The sequence below is a fragment of the Pelophylax lessonae genome (assembly GCF_965119305.1).
Source record: "Pelophylax lessonae genome assembly, chromosome: 2".
Taxonomy (NCBI): Eukaryota; Metazoa; Chordata; class Amphibia; order Anura; family Ranidae; genus Pelophylax; species Pelophylax lessonae.
The window spans coordinates 584,652,604-584,668,941 of NC_138769.1; the positions used below are offsets into that span (position 1 = coordinate 584,652,604).

Sequence of the window (16,338 nt, forward strand, 5' to 3'; positions counted from 1 at the left end):
ATATTTTGGACCTGGTCATCTCGTATGTGCTATTGCAATATGTCACTGGATTAGTAAGATTACTCCAATCTTATAAGATATTTGGACTTGTGTTTGGTGCCACTGATTATTTCACTTATTTGTATAATGACTATGGACTTCTTTTTTTGTTTTTTTTTTACAAATAGGTGGAATAATCCTATAATTACAATCAGTGGCAGCAAACACAAGTCCAAATATCTTAAAAGAAAGGAGTAATCTTACTAATCCCATGACATAAGGCTGTACTAATGGGTACTGATAAGGCTGCACTGATGGAGCTGTACTGATGAGTCCACACTGATATGCTGCATTGATGGGCAGTAATGAGGCGGCACCGATAAGGCTGCACTGATGAGGCTGCGCTGATGGGAACTGATAGACTGTGGTTATAATCTGTGGTTTACAGATGACAGGGTTGGCCATAAACAGGAAGGGGTGTGGCCTTTACAGGAAGGGGTGGGTCATATTTAAATTAGGGGGTCACAAGTTTAGTCAGGCCTAGGGCAGCACAAAACCTAAATACACCACTGGGAGTGCCTATATACTGGGCTGTGATGGGGTGATGTTCAGGTGTCTAGAAATATATTAGGTGTATAGTGTATATTAGGGGTCTCTGAACTTTCTAAGCAAAGGGCTAGTTTACGGTCCTTCAGGCTTTAGGGGAGCCAGACTGTGACCAGCTGGAGTAGAAAATATCCCAACCATCATTGGTTTTAATCAGAGAAATAGTGCCAAATCGTTGGGATCAAAGGAAGAATTGTGCCCCACTGATGATGTCAGTAAGAGGAATGGTGCCCCATTATTGGTGTCAGTTGATTAAATAGTGCCCCGAGGGCATAAGATAAAGGCAAGAAAAAGGGCCACATCTAGCCCCAGGCCACAGTCTGGAGACCAGTAGGGTAAATTATAGACAGCCTGTAACCAACCAACTTTCTGTTCATGGGTAAAATGTTCAGCAGGAGCAGTTTTTTTTCAACCTACTATACATTACTGGATATTTCCTGGGTGCAACAACAGTTAGCTGAGATAATTTTAATGTGATACTAGAGAAATGTAGTTACGTGAGTTGCAAGAATGTGTCGCCAAATGTCACTCAACTCTGCAGGCTGAGAAGGTGACTGGGAAGAGATATGCTTTGCATGGTGTGCAAATTAAATGCAGTTTTCTGCCATATTTACATTAAAATGTACTGTACTATATGATAGTACAGTAATCTATTAAAATAAATAATTTAACCCATATCCTGAACTGCTCTTCTTCTAGGTGATGTTCTACTAGTTGTTTGTAATGGAAAAATTTCCCTGTAACATTTGTGTTTCTATTTAGAATGGACTAAGGTCCAAAGTGGAAGATTTTAGCGACGTCAGACAGGGGTGTGTAGGCAATAAACAAACTGCAGTGCTAATTAGCCAAGATAACACTGTGTGTTGGCAGTGATCTCAGCCATGCAGGCCAGGCACACCCTCTGTTCCCTCACACTCGCAGTGCCACATCACCTAAAAAACTGGTCATAGACCGAGGCTGCTCAGATATGCAGGCACAATTCCATCACTCAGACTTTCTTTTAATCTGGAATAAGCTTGCACCCTAGATGGTTTGATCATACATGTAAAAGAACATATGCACACTTGATAGAATACAAAAGCCCACCCTCTCTACCCCCCTAATATGAACCAACCTAGAAATTTCCACCTGTCTGCTTCAACTTTCACAAGTACATCTTCTGAACAGAACTTTTCTACCATACTGACAGTAAGCCCTAACAGACCTAAATGAGGATGTATCCCAAGACTAGAGACACTTCGAGTGAAGCCCCATTCATGTCCTTGGGAGCTCATGGGGAAAGTTTTGCCAATGTGGGAGATAAAAGCAGTGGAGGAGGCTGTGGCTGTTATGCACCAAACCCCACACAGGGCTGAAAACCCTCACTTTCAACTACCCTCACCACAATAATACTAGTGGACTGGTCCCTTACCCCAATAATACTAGTGGACCGGTCCCTTACCACAATAATACTAGTGGACGGGTCCCTTACCACAATAATACTAGTGGACGGGTCCCTTACCCCAATAATACTAGTGGACCGGTCCCTCACCACAATAATACTAGCGGACCGGTCCCTCACCACAATAATACTAGTGGACTTGTCCCTTACCCCAATAATACTAGTGGACCGGTCCCTCACCACAATAATACTAGTGGACGGGTCCCTCACGGGCCCTCACCACAATAATACTAGTGGACTGGTCCCTTACCCCAATAATACTAGTGGACCGGTCCCTCACCACAATAATACTAGTGGACCGGTCCCTCACCACAATAATACTAGTGGACCGGTCCCTCACCACAATAATACTAGTGGACTGGTCCCTCACCACAATAATACTAGTGGACCGGTCCCTCACCACAATAATACTAGTGGACTGGTCCCCCACCACAATAATACTAGTGGACTGGTCCCTCACCACAATAATACTAGTGGACCGGTCCCTCACCACAACAATACTAGTGGACTGGTCCCTCACCACAATAATACTAGTGGACTGGTCCCCCACCACAATAATACTAGTGGACTGGTCCCTCACCCCAATAATACTAGTGGACTGGTCCCTCACCCCAATAATACTAGTGGACCGGTCCCTCACCACAATAATACTAGTGGACTGGTCCCTCACCACAATAATACTAGTGGACTGGTCCCTCACCACAATAATACTAGTGGACTGGTCCCTCACCACAATAATACTAGTGGACTGGTCCCTCACCACAATAATACTAGTGGTCACCACAATAATACTAGTAGACTGGTCCCTCACCACAATAATTGTAGTGGACTGGTCCCTCACCACAATAATACTAGTGGACCGGTCCCTCACCACAATAATACTAGTGGACCGGTCCCTCACCACAATAATACTAGTGGACCGGTCCCTCACGGTCCCTCACCACAATAATACTAGTGGACTGGTCCCTCACCACAATAATACTAGTGGACAGGTCCCTCACCCCAATAATACTAGTGGACGGGTCCCTCACCACAATAATACTAGTGGACGGGTCCCTCACCACAATAATACTAGTGGACGGGTCCCTCACCACAATAATACTAGTGGACGGGTCCCTCACCACAATAATACTAGTGGACGGGTCCCTCACCACAATAATACTAGTGGACCGGTCCCTCACCACAATAATACTAGTGGACCGGTCCCTCACCACAATAATACTAGTGGACCGGTCCCTCACCACAATAATACTAGTGGACCGGTCCCTCACCACAATAATACTAGTGGACCGGTCCCTCACCACAATAATACTAGTGGACTGGTCCCTCACCACAATAATACTAGTGGTCACCACAATAATACTAGTAGACTGGTCCCTCACCACAATAATTGTAGTGGACTGGTCCCTCACCACAATAATACTAGTGGACCGGTCCCTCACCACAATAATACTAGTGGACTGGTCCCTCACCCCAATAATACTAGTGGACCGGTCCCTCACCACAATAATACTAGTGGACTGGTCCCCCACCACAATAATACTAGTGGACTGGTCCCTCACCACAATAATACTAGTGGACCGGTCCCTCACCACAATAATACTAGTGGACCGGTCCCTCACCACAATAATACTAGTGGACCGGTCCCTCACCACAATAATACTAGTGGACTGGTCCCTCACCACAATAATACTAGTGGACTGGTCCCTCACCACAATAATACTAGTGGACTGGTTCCCCACCACAATAATACTAGTGGACTGGTTCCCCACCACAATAATACTAGTGGACTTGTCCCCCACCACAATAATACTAGTGGACTGGTCCCTCACCACAATAATACTAGTGGACTGGTCCCTCACCACAATAATACTAGTGGACCGGTTCCTCACCACACTAATACTAGTGGACCGGTCCCTCACCACACTAATACTAGTGGACTGGTCCCTCACCACAATAATACTAGTGGACTGGTCACTCAGGCAAACAGCAATGTATTGTGTGAGGAAGGTGAGTGAGACACCAGCTCCCTAAAAATGGAAGGAGGGTGTAAATGTTGAGACAAACTGTTGCTTTGCCCTGAATAAGCAGAACACAGATTTACAAGGAGCTGTAAATGTACTCATCTGCCTTGTACTCAGTGCTACCTTCTGTGCATTTTCTCTCAGTAGAGAACAATGTCTTTCTGCAGCCCTTATCCGTGATTGTTTTTCAGTGAACAATTCCTTACGATAGTGCCACAGGATTTACACCCAGTGATTAATCTACCCATAGTTTACCCTTCAGATATTGGTATTATACTTTGCCTATAAAACCACTTTAACATAAAATGCAACCAAAGAATATGAACAATGGTTTCCTTTTAAAGAAAGTAGATCGATCAAAAGTAAGCACTGTTATATACCTGAAATATTAACAGTCACCTGACTTGTGCAGATCACCAGTGAGTGTTTCAGAAATGCCGCTATTAGTCACATTGAGGGAACAGTAAAGGAGGGCCTGCATACTGCCAGCTGGATTTTGTAGATAAGACCTGAATGAAACCTGCAATTAATCTATCAAGGAGTATTTATAGCTAATGTGGCACCAACGTTTCACACTAAAGGTGGAATACTAGAACGTCTTATGGCTGGTCATTAAAACATGCCTTAAGTGATTGCTTTATTAATGAATATACTGTATAGTATGTATATATAGCATGCTTTAAAAGGGGATGTGCAGTGATTTTGCAAAGATGTTCTTTTTTTCTGTATGCGTTTTAAAGGACAAAAAATACTGTTATAAATTGTTATAACCTTGTTCGGTTTTGCAAATGAAATGTTAACAGAAAGTTGTGGTGGTGTAGAATGGTGCCCTTTGAAGAGCAATCTGTGTTCAGATCACTATTCATTGGGCATTTGACAGGTGATGAGAAGGCAATGTATCACCTCCTCACTGCCTAATTTAATTCTAAAATGCTACACTACCATGCTGCAGTTGGGTGCATTGAACTCAACAGGTGGGTTTGACAAGTGGCGCCGCCTGTCAAACACTGCACCCTGAAAAATGCTGCAGCTGCAAAGCACTGTAGCTGCAGCATGTGAACAGCTTTGTCCATCTGTTATTTTACAGTTCGGGTGGAAAGCCGGAGGGCAGTAAAACCACAGACCAGCTGCTTGTTTCTACCACTCTCCGCTCGCCCGTCTGAAAGAGACCCAAAAATTCAACATACCATAGATAACCTGTACTTATATAGTTACCTTGATAGTAAGACATGCATTTTCCCTTCCTGTACCTATGCAAATATACAATTCACCAGGTTGAATACTCATTCACCGGTATGACATGGCCTAATAAAGATTTAAAAAGTGTTGTAGTACCCTTTAATGTTTGACTTCAATAAAAATCTTGCATGGTTTGGTTATATAGAACATATCGGTTTAAAACCATTTTGTTTCCCTATAAGCATACTGTCTTTCTCAGCGGTTAGCCCTGAGTTCACAAAGAATAAGCCAGTTACTTTTTGGTGCCTTTTAAGCTGGCCATGTACATAGGATTGCAGTCAGACATCTGAGCAGATGACAAACCTGCATGTATGGCAGCAGCAGATCCCGGCTGTAGGACTACTATAGGATGCAGATTATCTAGACAGATTTGATGTGTTAAGAGTGAGCGTACATGTCCAGCTACTTTGTACACCTAGGGAGCCTATACAATACATTTACTGATGGTACCCCCCCTAACGCAGCGTATGCAGACAAAGACGTTACCAAAACTGTGGGGAAGACAGTCAGGCACAGAGAAGGAAGCACCTGGTATTATCAATTTCCTCCTATCTTTGGGCATTGTGCCAATGTACTTTTGTGGCTTGCCTACGTAGGCAATGCCTAGAACACCACTACAGGTTTTAAATACTGCAGTGGAATGCAAACCTTCGATCTAAAAATACTTACTTAATGGGGTAGGTTTCATCCTTTCGCCTTTCCTTTTCATGGCCTGGGATAGCCTCCCAACCAAAGGTTAAACTCCAATCAAAGTTACCGCGGCTGTGGTGCTTGCCGTACTGCACTGGCTTGGAAAACTCAAAAGTGTTCAGGTCAATAGTTGTGATATCTGGGCTCACAACAGCTGTAGAATCTTCAGCAATTCTAGATAAGAGAGGCTCCAGCCAGCCATGGAAACATTCACCTGTGGAATTACAATAATAATATGTCACATATATAACCACATATACAAAAGGCAGTACTGGCCAAGACACAATGTAAAAATGGTATCATAAGGGGCCTGTGTTGATAGGTTTTGGGCTTGTGTTGATGCCATCAGTCAGATATGCTTCCGATATCACTTAACTACTAATGAAATTCAAAGGCCAGATATGAATTGGATTCTTAAGCTGGCTGGTTCAGCAGGGAGTGTCTAAGATTCAAGTCATCTATGGACAGGCTGATTATAATTCAAATTATTCATAAACAGCATTGAGGACGGGATCAGTAGTTCGTTATCAGTTTTTGCAGATGACACAAAATTGGCCAGGGCAATAACTACACAGCATGAAGCAGATATCCTACAGAATGACCTGGACAAAATAACGGAGTGGGCAACGACATGGCAAATGAGGTTTAACGTGGAGAAGTGTAAGGTTTTGCACTTGGGGACTAAAAACATAAAAACACAACACACGTTAGGAGGGGAACCCTTGGGGGAATCAAAAATGGAGAAAGATCTGGGAGTCTTGGTTGATGATAGATTAGGCAACAGCATGCAATGTCAAGCGGCAGCTGCCAAAGCCAGCAGAATATTAGCATGCATAAAGAAAGGGATGTATTCCAGAGATAAGACTTTAATCCTTCCACTTTATAAAACTCTGGTCCGACCGCATCTGGAGTATTCTGTCCAGTTCTGGTCGTCAGTCCTCAGGAGGGATGTGTTGGAGCTGGAGAGAGTCCAGAGAAGGGCAACTAAACTGATTAGGGGGTTGGAGGACCTTAACTATGAAGAGCGCCTGCAATCGCTCAATTTATTCTCCCTGGAGAAGAGACGTCTGAGGGGGGACATGATAGCAATTTATAAATATCTTAATGGGGATCTCAGCTTAGAAAAAAAAAACTGTTCATTCGAAGGAATTGCATGAGAACTCGAGGACATACAACGCGATTAGAGGAGAAGCGTTTTAACCTCAGGCAACGAGGAGGGTTCTTTACTGTTAGCGCTACAAGATTGTGGAATTCTCTACCACAAGAGGTGGTTTCTGCGGGAAGTATGGTGGCTTTCAAAAGACTCTTAGACTTACATCTCAAGGATCAGGACATTAAGGGCTATGTGAGATGATTACAGCCACACACACCTACACAGGTTGAACTGGATGGACTATTGTCTTTATTCAACCTCACCTACTATGTAACTATGTACTCAGGTCGATCGAAAAGATGGATCAACTTGGGTACAACCAGCATGTTAGTTTTTTACGTGTAATTATTGCTAGTGGCAATAATGACTGTGTTCTCTTTGCAGGGACAGCTCTATGCGCCTCCCAGCCAGGAGAACACAATAGCTCAGTGGGAGGAAATCCCCCATCAACACTGGCTGTGATTGCAGGAAAATCGCATCATCTATGGCCTGCCTTAGCTGTGGAGAAATAACAGCAGTAGACAATTTCAAATCAGCACTTTGAATTTGATTGGTGGCTACACAGACAATTTGGTGCAGATATTTTGCCACCACTTGAATGGTGGTCGAACAAGCTTTGATAAAAGATAGATTTCCCTTCCGGAGGATATCTTCTGATATTCGATAACGGACAACCCATTAATATGCCACATACGTGGAAGTGGATTATGATCAATGGATAAGATACAATAGTATTCATGAAAAAGTAGTTTAGTGCTGTCGACTGAAGCAAAACCAAATCGATTATATTCCACCATGGTAGCGGAATTAATCAAAGCGTATGTGGCTATCATAAGGTTCTTATGTCTAGAAGGGAACTTTTGGACCCCTAGCTACCTTCTGCAGATTCTGGAACTACAGTGATGCTACTCAACTTCGCCATCTAGAAGAATAGGTACTGATGTCATGCTGGGGGGGGGGGGGGGGGATACGGAGATCAGCAATGCAGTATTCTTTTTATTACAGGATTAATGTAAGGGTGCATGAAAAAAATCAAATGGGAGGAAGTGTATGAATTGAGTATTGCTTTCTTCTGAAATAAACAAATTCTCAATTCGGGGATGTCTTCAATTTGTAAATTAGTTTGCTTATTGCTATGTTTTTTTGCCCTTTGTAGAGTCACTGCACTCTTCACCATATTTTGTGAATTAGCTCAAAAAAGGTGTCCTGTCCTCCTGCTTTTGATGTTTTACATAGATTAACACTACTAAACGAGTTGAGAATCTTCACACAATCAAACAGAGTGAGTAAAACAGAAATTTGCTTTTCACATCATTGTAGAAATGAAGTGAATATGTATACAATATATTGTGGAAGACTCAACTCCTTTAGTACATTTGTCTCATCACCTGCATGTTACGATCAGCTGCAATTAAAAATAATTCCCAGCAGCATGCCTAAAGTTACACCAGATCAAAGGGACTCCGCTCACAGTGACGACGAACAGTTGAGGGCGATAGAAGGAAACATAATGCATAGATAACAGGTTCCACATCACAGGAGTTCCACATTCCTGAAATACTAGCAATCAACTTTTCTGCTTCCTGATACACTGTTTCATGACGCGACAAAAGTTGACGTGTTCTCGTAAAAAAAAAAAAAAAAAAAAAAGTTCTTTCCTGCGGTAAAAGGTACGTCATATACTTCTATTTTATCTTCCTAAACTGGCCCCAGGACTAAAGTGCAGGAACCTAGCAATACCTGTACATGTCCTCTGATGTCTCCGTCAATATCTGTACACATCCTCTGATGCCTCCTCTGGAGCCCTCAGGCTTTTCTCAGAAATAGATTCTAACAGTATAAAAGCTGATCCGCCCAATTCCACACCTTTCTATTTGTCAGTATGTCTGCCCAACATAGTGATGGACTAATAGGTAATGCAGAAGGGGATCGGGCACCTTAGACTCTAGTAGAAGTGTTGTCATCTGTATATCAGAGCATCCCGGGGTCTGAGGTTCCTGGGAGGCTAAATAAGACCTTCGAATGTATACCAACATATTTGTAATAAACAAGTACTTTAAGCTGGAAACTGTTTTGTTCCTTACCTATTACCATAGGCATCATAAAGTCAAGAAGAATGTTCCAAATATGGAACCAGTGCCGGGACCAAGTGCCCAGGGCAGAGATGAAAACCCCCCATTCCCATAACGTTAGGGTCGGCAGTGATTTTGCTGTCACTACTCTGGTCAGCCTTGTAACAAAAGCATCCGGCACAGGGCGCCCCCATCCATACAATAAACCATTGCGCCCAAGGGCTGCCATCCCTCCTGCCCCCCATCCCTTGTCCCGGCCCCATGCAACTATTAAATTTAACCCCCAAAACAAAAAGATTATAGCAGCTCACCCTTTGCATATAGGATCACCAGGTTCTAGCTCATTTCTCTCTGATGCTTTATATTGCAAATTTAACCCACAAAGAACAACTTTGTACCAGTGAGCATACTCTCAATTACACCAAAATCGGTCACCCTCATTTCTAAAACAGAATCCATCAAAGCAGTATTTCTTTTTGATCACACATCCTCCTTCCCCTTACAGGAAGCAATTTAGATTTAATATATACAGTATTCATTGTTCCTACCTCTGAGAAGGATTCATACAATATCACCTCCAATTTTTTTTTCTTTATCTGTTCAGTGCCAATAAATTTTAAATAGGCACTTCCTAAATAGACATCCCTGCCTGCTTACCTTTCTCACTGGGTAGAACCATGGGCGTCCGCAAGGGGGGGGGGGCAAGTTTTGAATGCTGTCATCCGGCGGCACGCGCTTGCTCCCCAGAGCCTCACAGGCTAGTGACGTACCCATACGTCACTTTGCCTGTGAGGGGCTGACCGCCGCAGTATATGTACTTGCGGCGGTCGGCAAGTGGTTAAGGGAACAAGATACATTTTTTTTTTCTAGGTTAACAAACGCTTTAAAAATATATTCTGGCATTTCCCCTTTAAAAAGAAATACTCACGAGTTGCAGCTCGCGCAGGGACTGACATCGCCTTCAAGACATTTTAGAAAAAAAGAGCGGAATATGGTGACCCCCCCCCTGAAAAAAAGTTCTGCGGACACCCATGGGTAAACCACAAATTACATATTCACTCGCCCATCAATCCAGCAGCACTATGTGCAGTTTTACTGCTGCGTACTGGGTCCTGCACTGCCCTCTTCATCTGTGATGTCATCTGGAGGCTGGTTGTCTCTTTCAGGTTCTTGAAGCCAACCTCCTGATGACATGCATGCACTGTGGCATGTCATCAGGATTCTGGCTGCAGGGAATAGTGAGACACAGCAAGCCACCGGATGACATAACCAAGTGCATGTGCAGTAGGGTACTGACATCCTCCTGGAATACGTGATGCAGGTAGTAGGGGTGGGTTGGAGTTAAAAGAGACGTATGGGTTTTTTTTATTTTTGAATCATACTTACCTAGGCACCTCTAACACTGAGAACCAAGCGATCGAACACCGCCCATCGTTCGGTTCTTACAGCGCTCTGCTTTGGGCTGCGGAAGGGGCAGGGAAACTGCTGAAAACGGGTCACAGGAGACGTAGCGGCAAGCAAGCTATGCCTGTACTCCTCCTTTAATTCCTCGGAAGGGGAAGTTCCGCTTTAATTTTTCAGGATTGCAAGCTAATTTTTTTGTACAAAATGGGCTGAGACACTAAGGGGTTAATTTACTAAAACTGGAGAGTGCAAAATCTGGTGCAGCTGTGTACTGTATGGTAGTCAATCAGCTTCTAACTTCAGCTTGCTCAAATAAGTTTGTCAAATTGCATGTCAAATTGGAGCCTATTGCCAATAGGAGCGACCCAATCTGTGTGACGCCAACTTTGTGGCGCCGCACCATTTTCAAAAGTAGATTCTGCACTACCTTTGGCAACTTCAGGGGAGATTTCAATAGACGTCTGTGCACGAGCCCGCACAGATGTCTTTCAGGTCACCCCGAAGTCGGACTGAAATGTGGCTTTGAAATCGTGCGAGTTCAGATGAGATCCCTGAAGACGTCAGCATACTGACGAAACGCGGAAGCTGGAACGCACGCCGTGACATCACGAGGGGGCCATTTTGGAACACAAACCGGAAGGTACACGCCGGCGTTGGAGGTATCGCGTCCCCTCTCTTGCCTACCCGCTAACCGTGATGGTCACGCACTATTATGCAAGTTTTTATGGATTTTATGCTATATATTTTACCACTTGCCCTGAATGGGAAATAAAGCATTTTACCACTGAAATACTACACCATCTGGAGTCCACTGTTTGCTTCCTTTACATGACCTACACGGGTGAGGAAGGCATCTAGGAAGCCAGCAGATACAGGCTAAAGTTACCAGATCGGATCCATTTTACTCCTAACCCAGTGGGGGATACCACACAAGCATTTATGGCCATGCTGCTGTAAGGCAGTCAGGGCCCACCATATCTGGTGAGTGATTTAATCCTCAATCCACATGTGGAGCACGACCCATGGATGGGAACCAGCTTTATTGCAAGCTGAAGAGGAAGAGCACCTTTATCTCAGCACCTGCACTTTATCGAATAGACTGTGTTTATAATCCAAATTTTACTTTTTTATACTGATTCACAAGATTTTTTTTTTTTTTTATTGATTCACAAGATATTCGTATATTCAGCTTCTATGCACTAAGCACTTTGATACTTAACTGCACTAGTCTATTTGAAGAAAATTATTATTCATATATATTAATTTTATACATTTCTATTAATACATTCTGTATTTAGTGTATAAATATTTGTTGCTCGTTTTGCACAATATTGATTGCATAATTGTCTATCAATTTTTGATAATTTTGCACACAGTTTGCTCTATTCACTTTATGCACAGATAGCATTATCTTATTTTTCACAATATTGATGTTATATATTGTTAATTCCAACCAAATCTGTTTTACATGTGCACAGTGAGTATTTTCACCCTATTTTGGATTTCAAACAATTAGGCAAGCGCAGAGGTTGGCTCTTTATTGAGGACCATTCCACCTATACAATGTGCAAGGGCTATACCCCAATAGGTATATTCTTACATGTTACACAGATACTATGGGGTTGATTTACTAAAACAGGAAAATGCAAAATCTGGTGCAGCCCTGGAAAGAAACCAATCAGCTTCCAGGTTTTATCGTCAAAGTTTAATTGAAGAAGCTGAAATTACAGCTGATTGGCTACCATGCACAGCTGCACCAGATTTTGCACTTTCTAGTTTCAGTAAATAAAGGGATTGCGGATGTCAGCGGATGACACCGCTGACATCCGTTTTTGCGTCTGTTCCTTTTTTTAAACGGAAGAAAAATAGGGTTCTCTTCCGTTCCAAAAAAACGGAACTGAAAGTACGCAAATCGGATGTCAGAGGATGGTCATCCGCTGACATCCGCAATCCCATTGACATGCATTATGTCTGTTTTTCATCCGCAAACGGATGGGAGGAAAAACGGACATCTGGACCACCCGTGTGAAAGGACCCAAACTCTTGATTTTAATAATATGACTTGGCCTGTGGGTACGACTAAAATATGCTATTAGCTTACGCATTAGGAAGAAGTGTAGAGTAATAACAATATAAAAAAAAAACAAGTCACTGCTTTAACAGATTCTGGCTTAATAGTCAGTGCAATGGAGGAATAGGGAGTTTGAATAGTCACTGGTGAACAGTTATTTGTGGGTAAATTTAACCCAATTATGACTGGAGATTTCGTTTTGAAGGCGTGTGGTATAAAGTCTTCAATTGTAGTGCAGTAACGAGCCTTTTTTATTTTTTTTTGCAGTCAGCCACAGAATACACAAATGAAACCCTGTCCTGGCCTAAACTGCAGTATATTAACAGGAGAGAGGATTACATTGAGCGTTCTTTTCATGATCTGAGGAAATCAAGTGTGGCAGATGTGATTTAACTTACAATGGGCATCCAGGAAGGTCAGCACCTCGCCTGTAGCAACGCTGGCACCTAGCAACCTGGCAGTGATTAAACCCTTTCTCTCCGGCTGTCGTACAACTTTTACTATCTGCAGAGACTTCACATAGTTGTCCAACTCCTCCTTCAGGTAATCTGCAAATTTAAGCATATACAACAATTTGTTAAAACCCCAACTTGTATCAATGAATACACCCTGAACTCTGCATATAAAGAAAAAAAAAAAAGACACACAAACTTCTTTCAGTTCTCTTCATTCTTTGTGAAACAAAATTAGAAAATAGGCTTCTTTGTCACAATCTAATTCAAGAAACCAAATACCTTTAATCATCTCTGGAACACTGGCTACTTGATAACCTAGGCTTGTCAGAAAAGCCCTGGCAGACCAGCTGGAGCAGCTCATTTCGCTACAAATGTGAGACATTAAAATCTGTCACTAACGTTGTGCAGCTAAAAAGTACTCGAGTATTGATACCTGGTTACTGCCACAGCAAGGCAGGAAAATGGGAATACGCCTAGAAATGTGTCTGGGCAGAGGCAACTGCAGAAACATAAAGGAACGATGGCAGAAAAAGACCAAGTGCTCCAACGACCACGCTACATGCTCAGAATTCACCCTTCAGCCCCAGTTCATACTGCCATGAAAGTCGCATGACTTTGAAGCCGAAATCCCTGCGTGAGTTTGTTGCGGCTTGCATACGACTTCTTTAACAGAAGTCAATGCAAGTCATCTTGAAATTGCACTAAAAGTAGTGCAGGAAACTTTTCTAAGTCGTACCAATTCGAACAGTTCCATTGCCGTTAATGGGGCGCCACTTGTCATACAACTTTGAACTCTCAAGTCGCATGACAAGTTGCGGCAGTGTGAACCAGGGCTTAACCCAGGAACACCATGGGGTTAATTTACTAAAACTGGAGAGTGTAAAGTTTGGTGCCGCTGTGTGTGGTAGCCAATCAGTTTCTACCATCGGCTTCTTCAATTAAACTTTGACCAAAAAAACCTGGAAGCGGATTGGTTTCTATGCAAGGCCACAGCAGATTTTTCACTCTCCAGTTTTAGTAAATCAACTCTTGTATAACTTGATATTAAAATGGAATTTTAAAGCGGTAATATCATCTAATTTTCAACTTTGCAGTATCCTAATGACGTGTCCGTATGTTATAGCGCACCTTTTATAATGCCTGTCACTGCAGCCGTTCTCCTTAGATTTCTATCGGTGCTGTGATCCACGTCATTTGCGCATGCTCATGGTTATCTTTTTTTCCGGCAAGATAATTAGCTTGCCGGAATTTCAGTGTCTATTGCGGGGCTGCGTCATTTCCTCTCCTAGATGTCAGCCCCGTGCTCCCGCGAGACTACGACCTTCCCCCATTAAAAAAAATTCTCCACTACCCCATGTGACTTGCTACGTCACAGGGGAGTGATAGTGGAGTAGTGGAGAGAGGAAGAAGACGTGTGGAAGGCAGAGCGGCAGAGAAGAGGAGATCGAGAGAGAAGATATCAATAGTGCACCAATCACCCACTCACAAGTAATAAAGGTTTATTTACTGACATTTTTTTTGCCCCTCCTTTCCTTCCCATATAAATGTAAATATATATATATACATACATACATAGCTCTCTCTCTCTCTCTCTCTATATATATATATATATATATATATATATATATATATATATATATATATATATATATATATATATAAGCACATCTTTAGATTTATTGACCAGATTTAGATAGTGTTATATAGACGTATTATTATATTATATACATGTAGGCAGCTCACCTCCTTTACACCATGAGGTAATAATAAGGAAACGAAAGTGTACTGTTTCCCTATTATCAGATCGTGGAGAAGGGGGGGGAGCAATTGTGCAGACGGAATATGTTGGACAGCCTCCTATTGGCTGTCCAAATCGTTAATGAAACCAAAGCGAGGCTTGGTTTCGACGTTTACTGCTCAAGCGCGGGATTTCGGCAATACTACTCGTACTGTGGGCGGAAACACAGCAGCGTTCCGCTGGAGAAAACCACAGTATGGATGGCGGCGCTGTAGTATGAGGAAATAAGAACATATTATATAAAATAATACAGGTTAGCTAAACGAGAAATTGATTGATTTCACTAAATTGGATTTGAAATTACATGTTACTGGTGTTGATGTTTTTAAATGCTATACTAGGAATGAGTTTACTACCGCTTTGAATAAAATAATAGAAAATGTGAAAATCTGAGCTCTTCTGCAATATAGGATTCTTACCTGTCTGCTTGCAAACTTCCTAACAATGTTCACGTGCTGATCAGAAGTGCAGGAAATCTTACTTAGCATTGAGCTACACACTGTCAGAAGCATCAAACTACCGGGCAATTCTTAAACACTTATTAAAACGTAGCGGGAATTTGTTTTCATTCTTAATCTTCTTGCTTTACTTACTTTATATTTGCATTTTCCCCTTCTATGCCTGCAGAATGGGCAAGCGATAAGTGTGGCAAGGGGCATGCTAAGCAAGATGCACTTTTTTTTTTTTTTTTTTTTTTTAAATGTCAAAAGATAAAGAAATCCTAGAAATTTAACACACGGCAACAGCATCCCAAATACCACAAACTGATTTACAGGCCATATTTAGCATTGCAAATAAGAATACCGCAGGGTATTGCTGAACAAGGAATACTGTTTAAATATTTGCATGGATTACCTCGGATATTCATTTCCTTGGCACATGTATCCTGTACATTTCAAGGTGAAGATAGAATAGGAAAGAAAGGGAGATTTAGGGTTTGAACATTCTTATCCTTTGTAAGTTACCCTGCATCAAATGAGGACACCTTATCTGTTATATTTGTAAAATAAGCTCCCTGAATGTGTGTAGACTTCCTATGTGGATGGAGGATGGAATTGTTTTGTTTTGAAGCAAACAGATTTGTATACTCCAATTCACATATGTCAAGCGCAAGGCCCGTGGGCCAAATACAGCCCGCCAGGCTTGTCATGAGGCCCTCACACTTAGTTTTGCAGCTGGAACGTGGCGGCAGGGCCGGGGCTAGATTATTTTACGCCCTAGGCAAGACCAGCTACTTGCGCCCCCCCCCCCCCTGAAAAAAAAATAAAAAAAGGGAAGGGGTTAACAACTCCTCCATGTCATACCCAGTGACCCTGATTCGATGGTTCCTCTATGTTATGACCCCGAACTCCTGTTACACCCGGTGACCCCCATCCTCCATGTCACATCTGGTCACTCCGATTCCC

The 16,338-nt window shown here is 42.5% G+C and overlaps 1 protein-coding gene across 1 annotated transcript in view; it reads right to left on the minus strand.

Annotated features, from left to right (window-relative positions):
- GALNT6 (polypeptide N-acetylgalactosaminyltransferase 6) overlaps nucleotides 1–16,338 on the minus strand; it is a 53,015-nt gene that overhangs the window by 24,751 nt on the left and 11,926 nt on the right. The window contains exons 3-4 of the mRNA XM_082246782.1: nucleotides 13,078–13,227; nucleotides 5,959–6,193 (exon numbers count right to left, since the gene is read on the minus strand). Coding sequence (XP_082102908.1) covers nucleotides 5,959–6,193; nucleotides 13,078–13,227 — 385 coding nt within the window. The remainder of the gene's footprint in view (nucleotides 1–5,958; nucleotides 6,194–13,077; nucleotides 13,228–16,338) is intronic.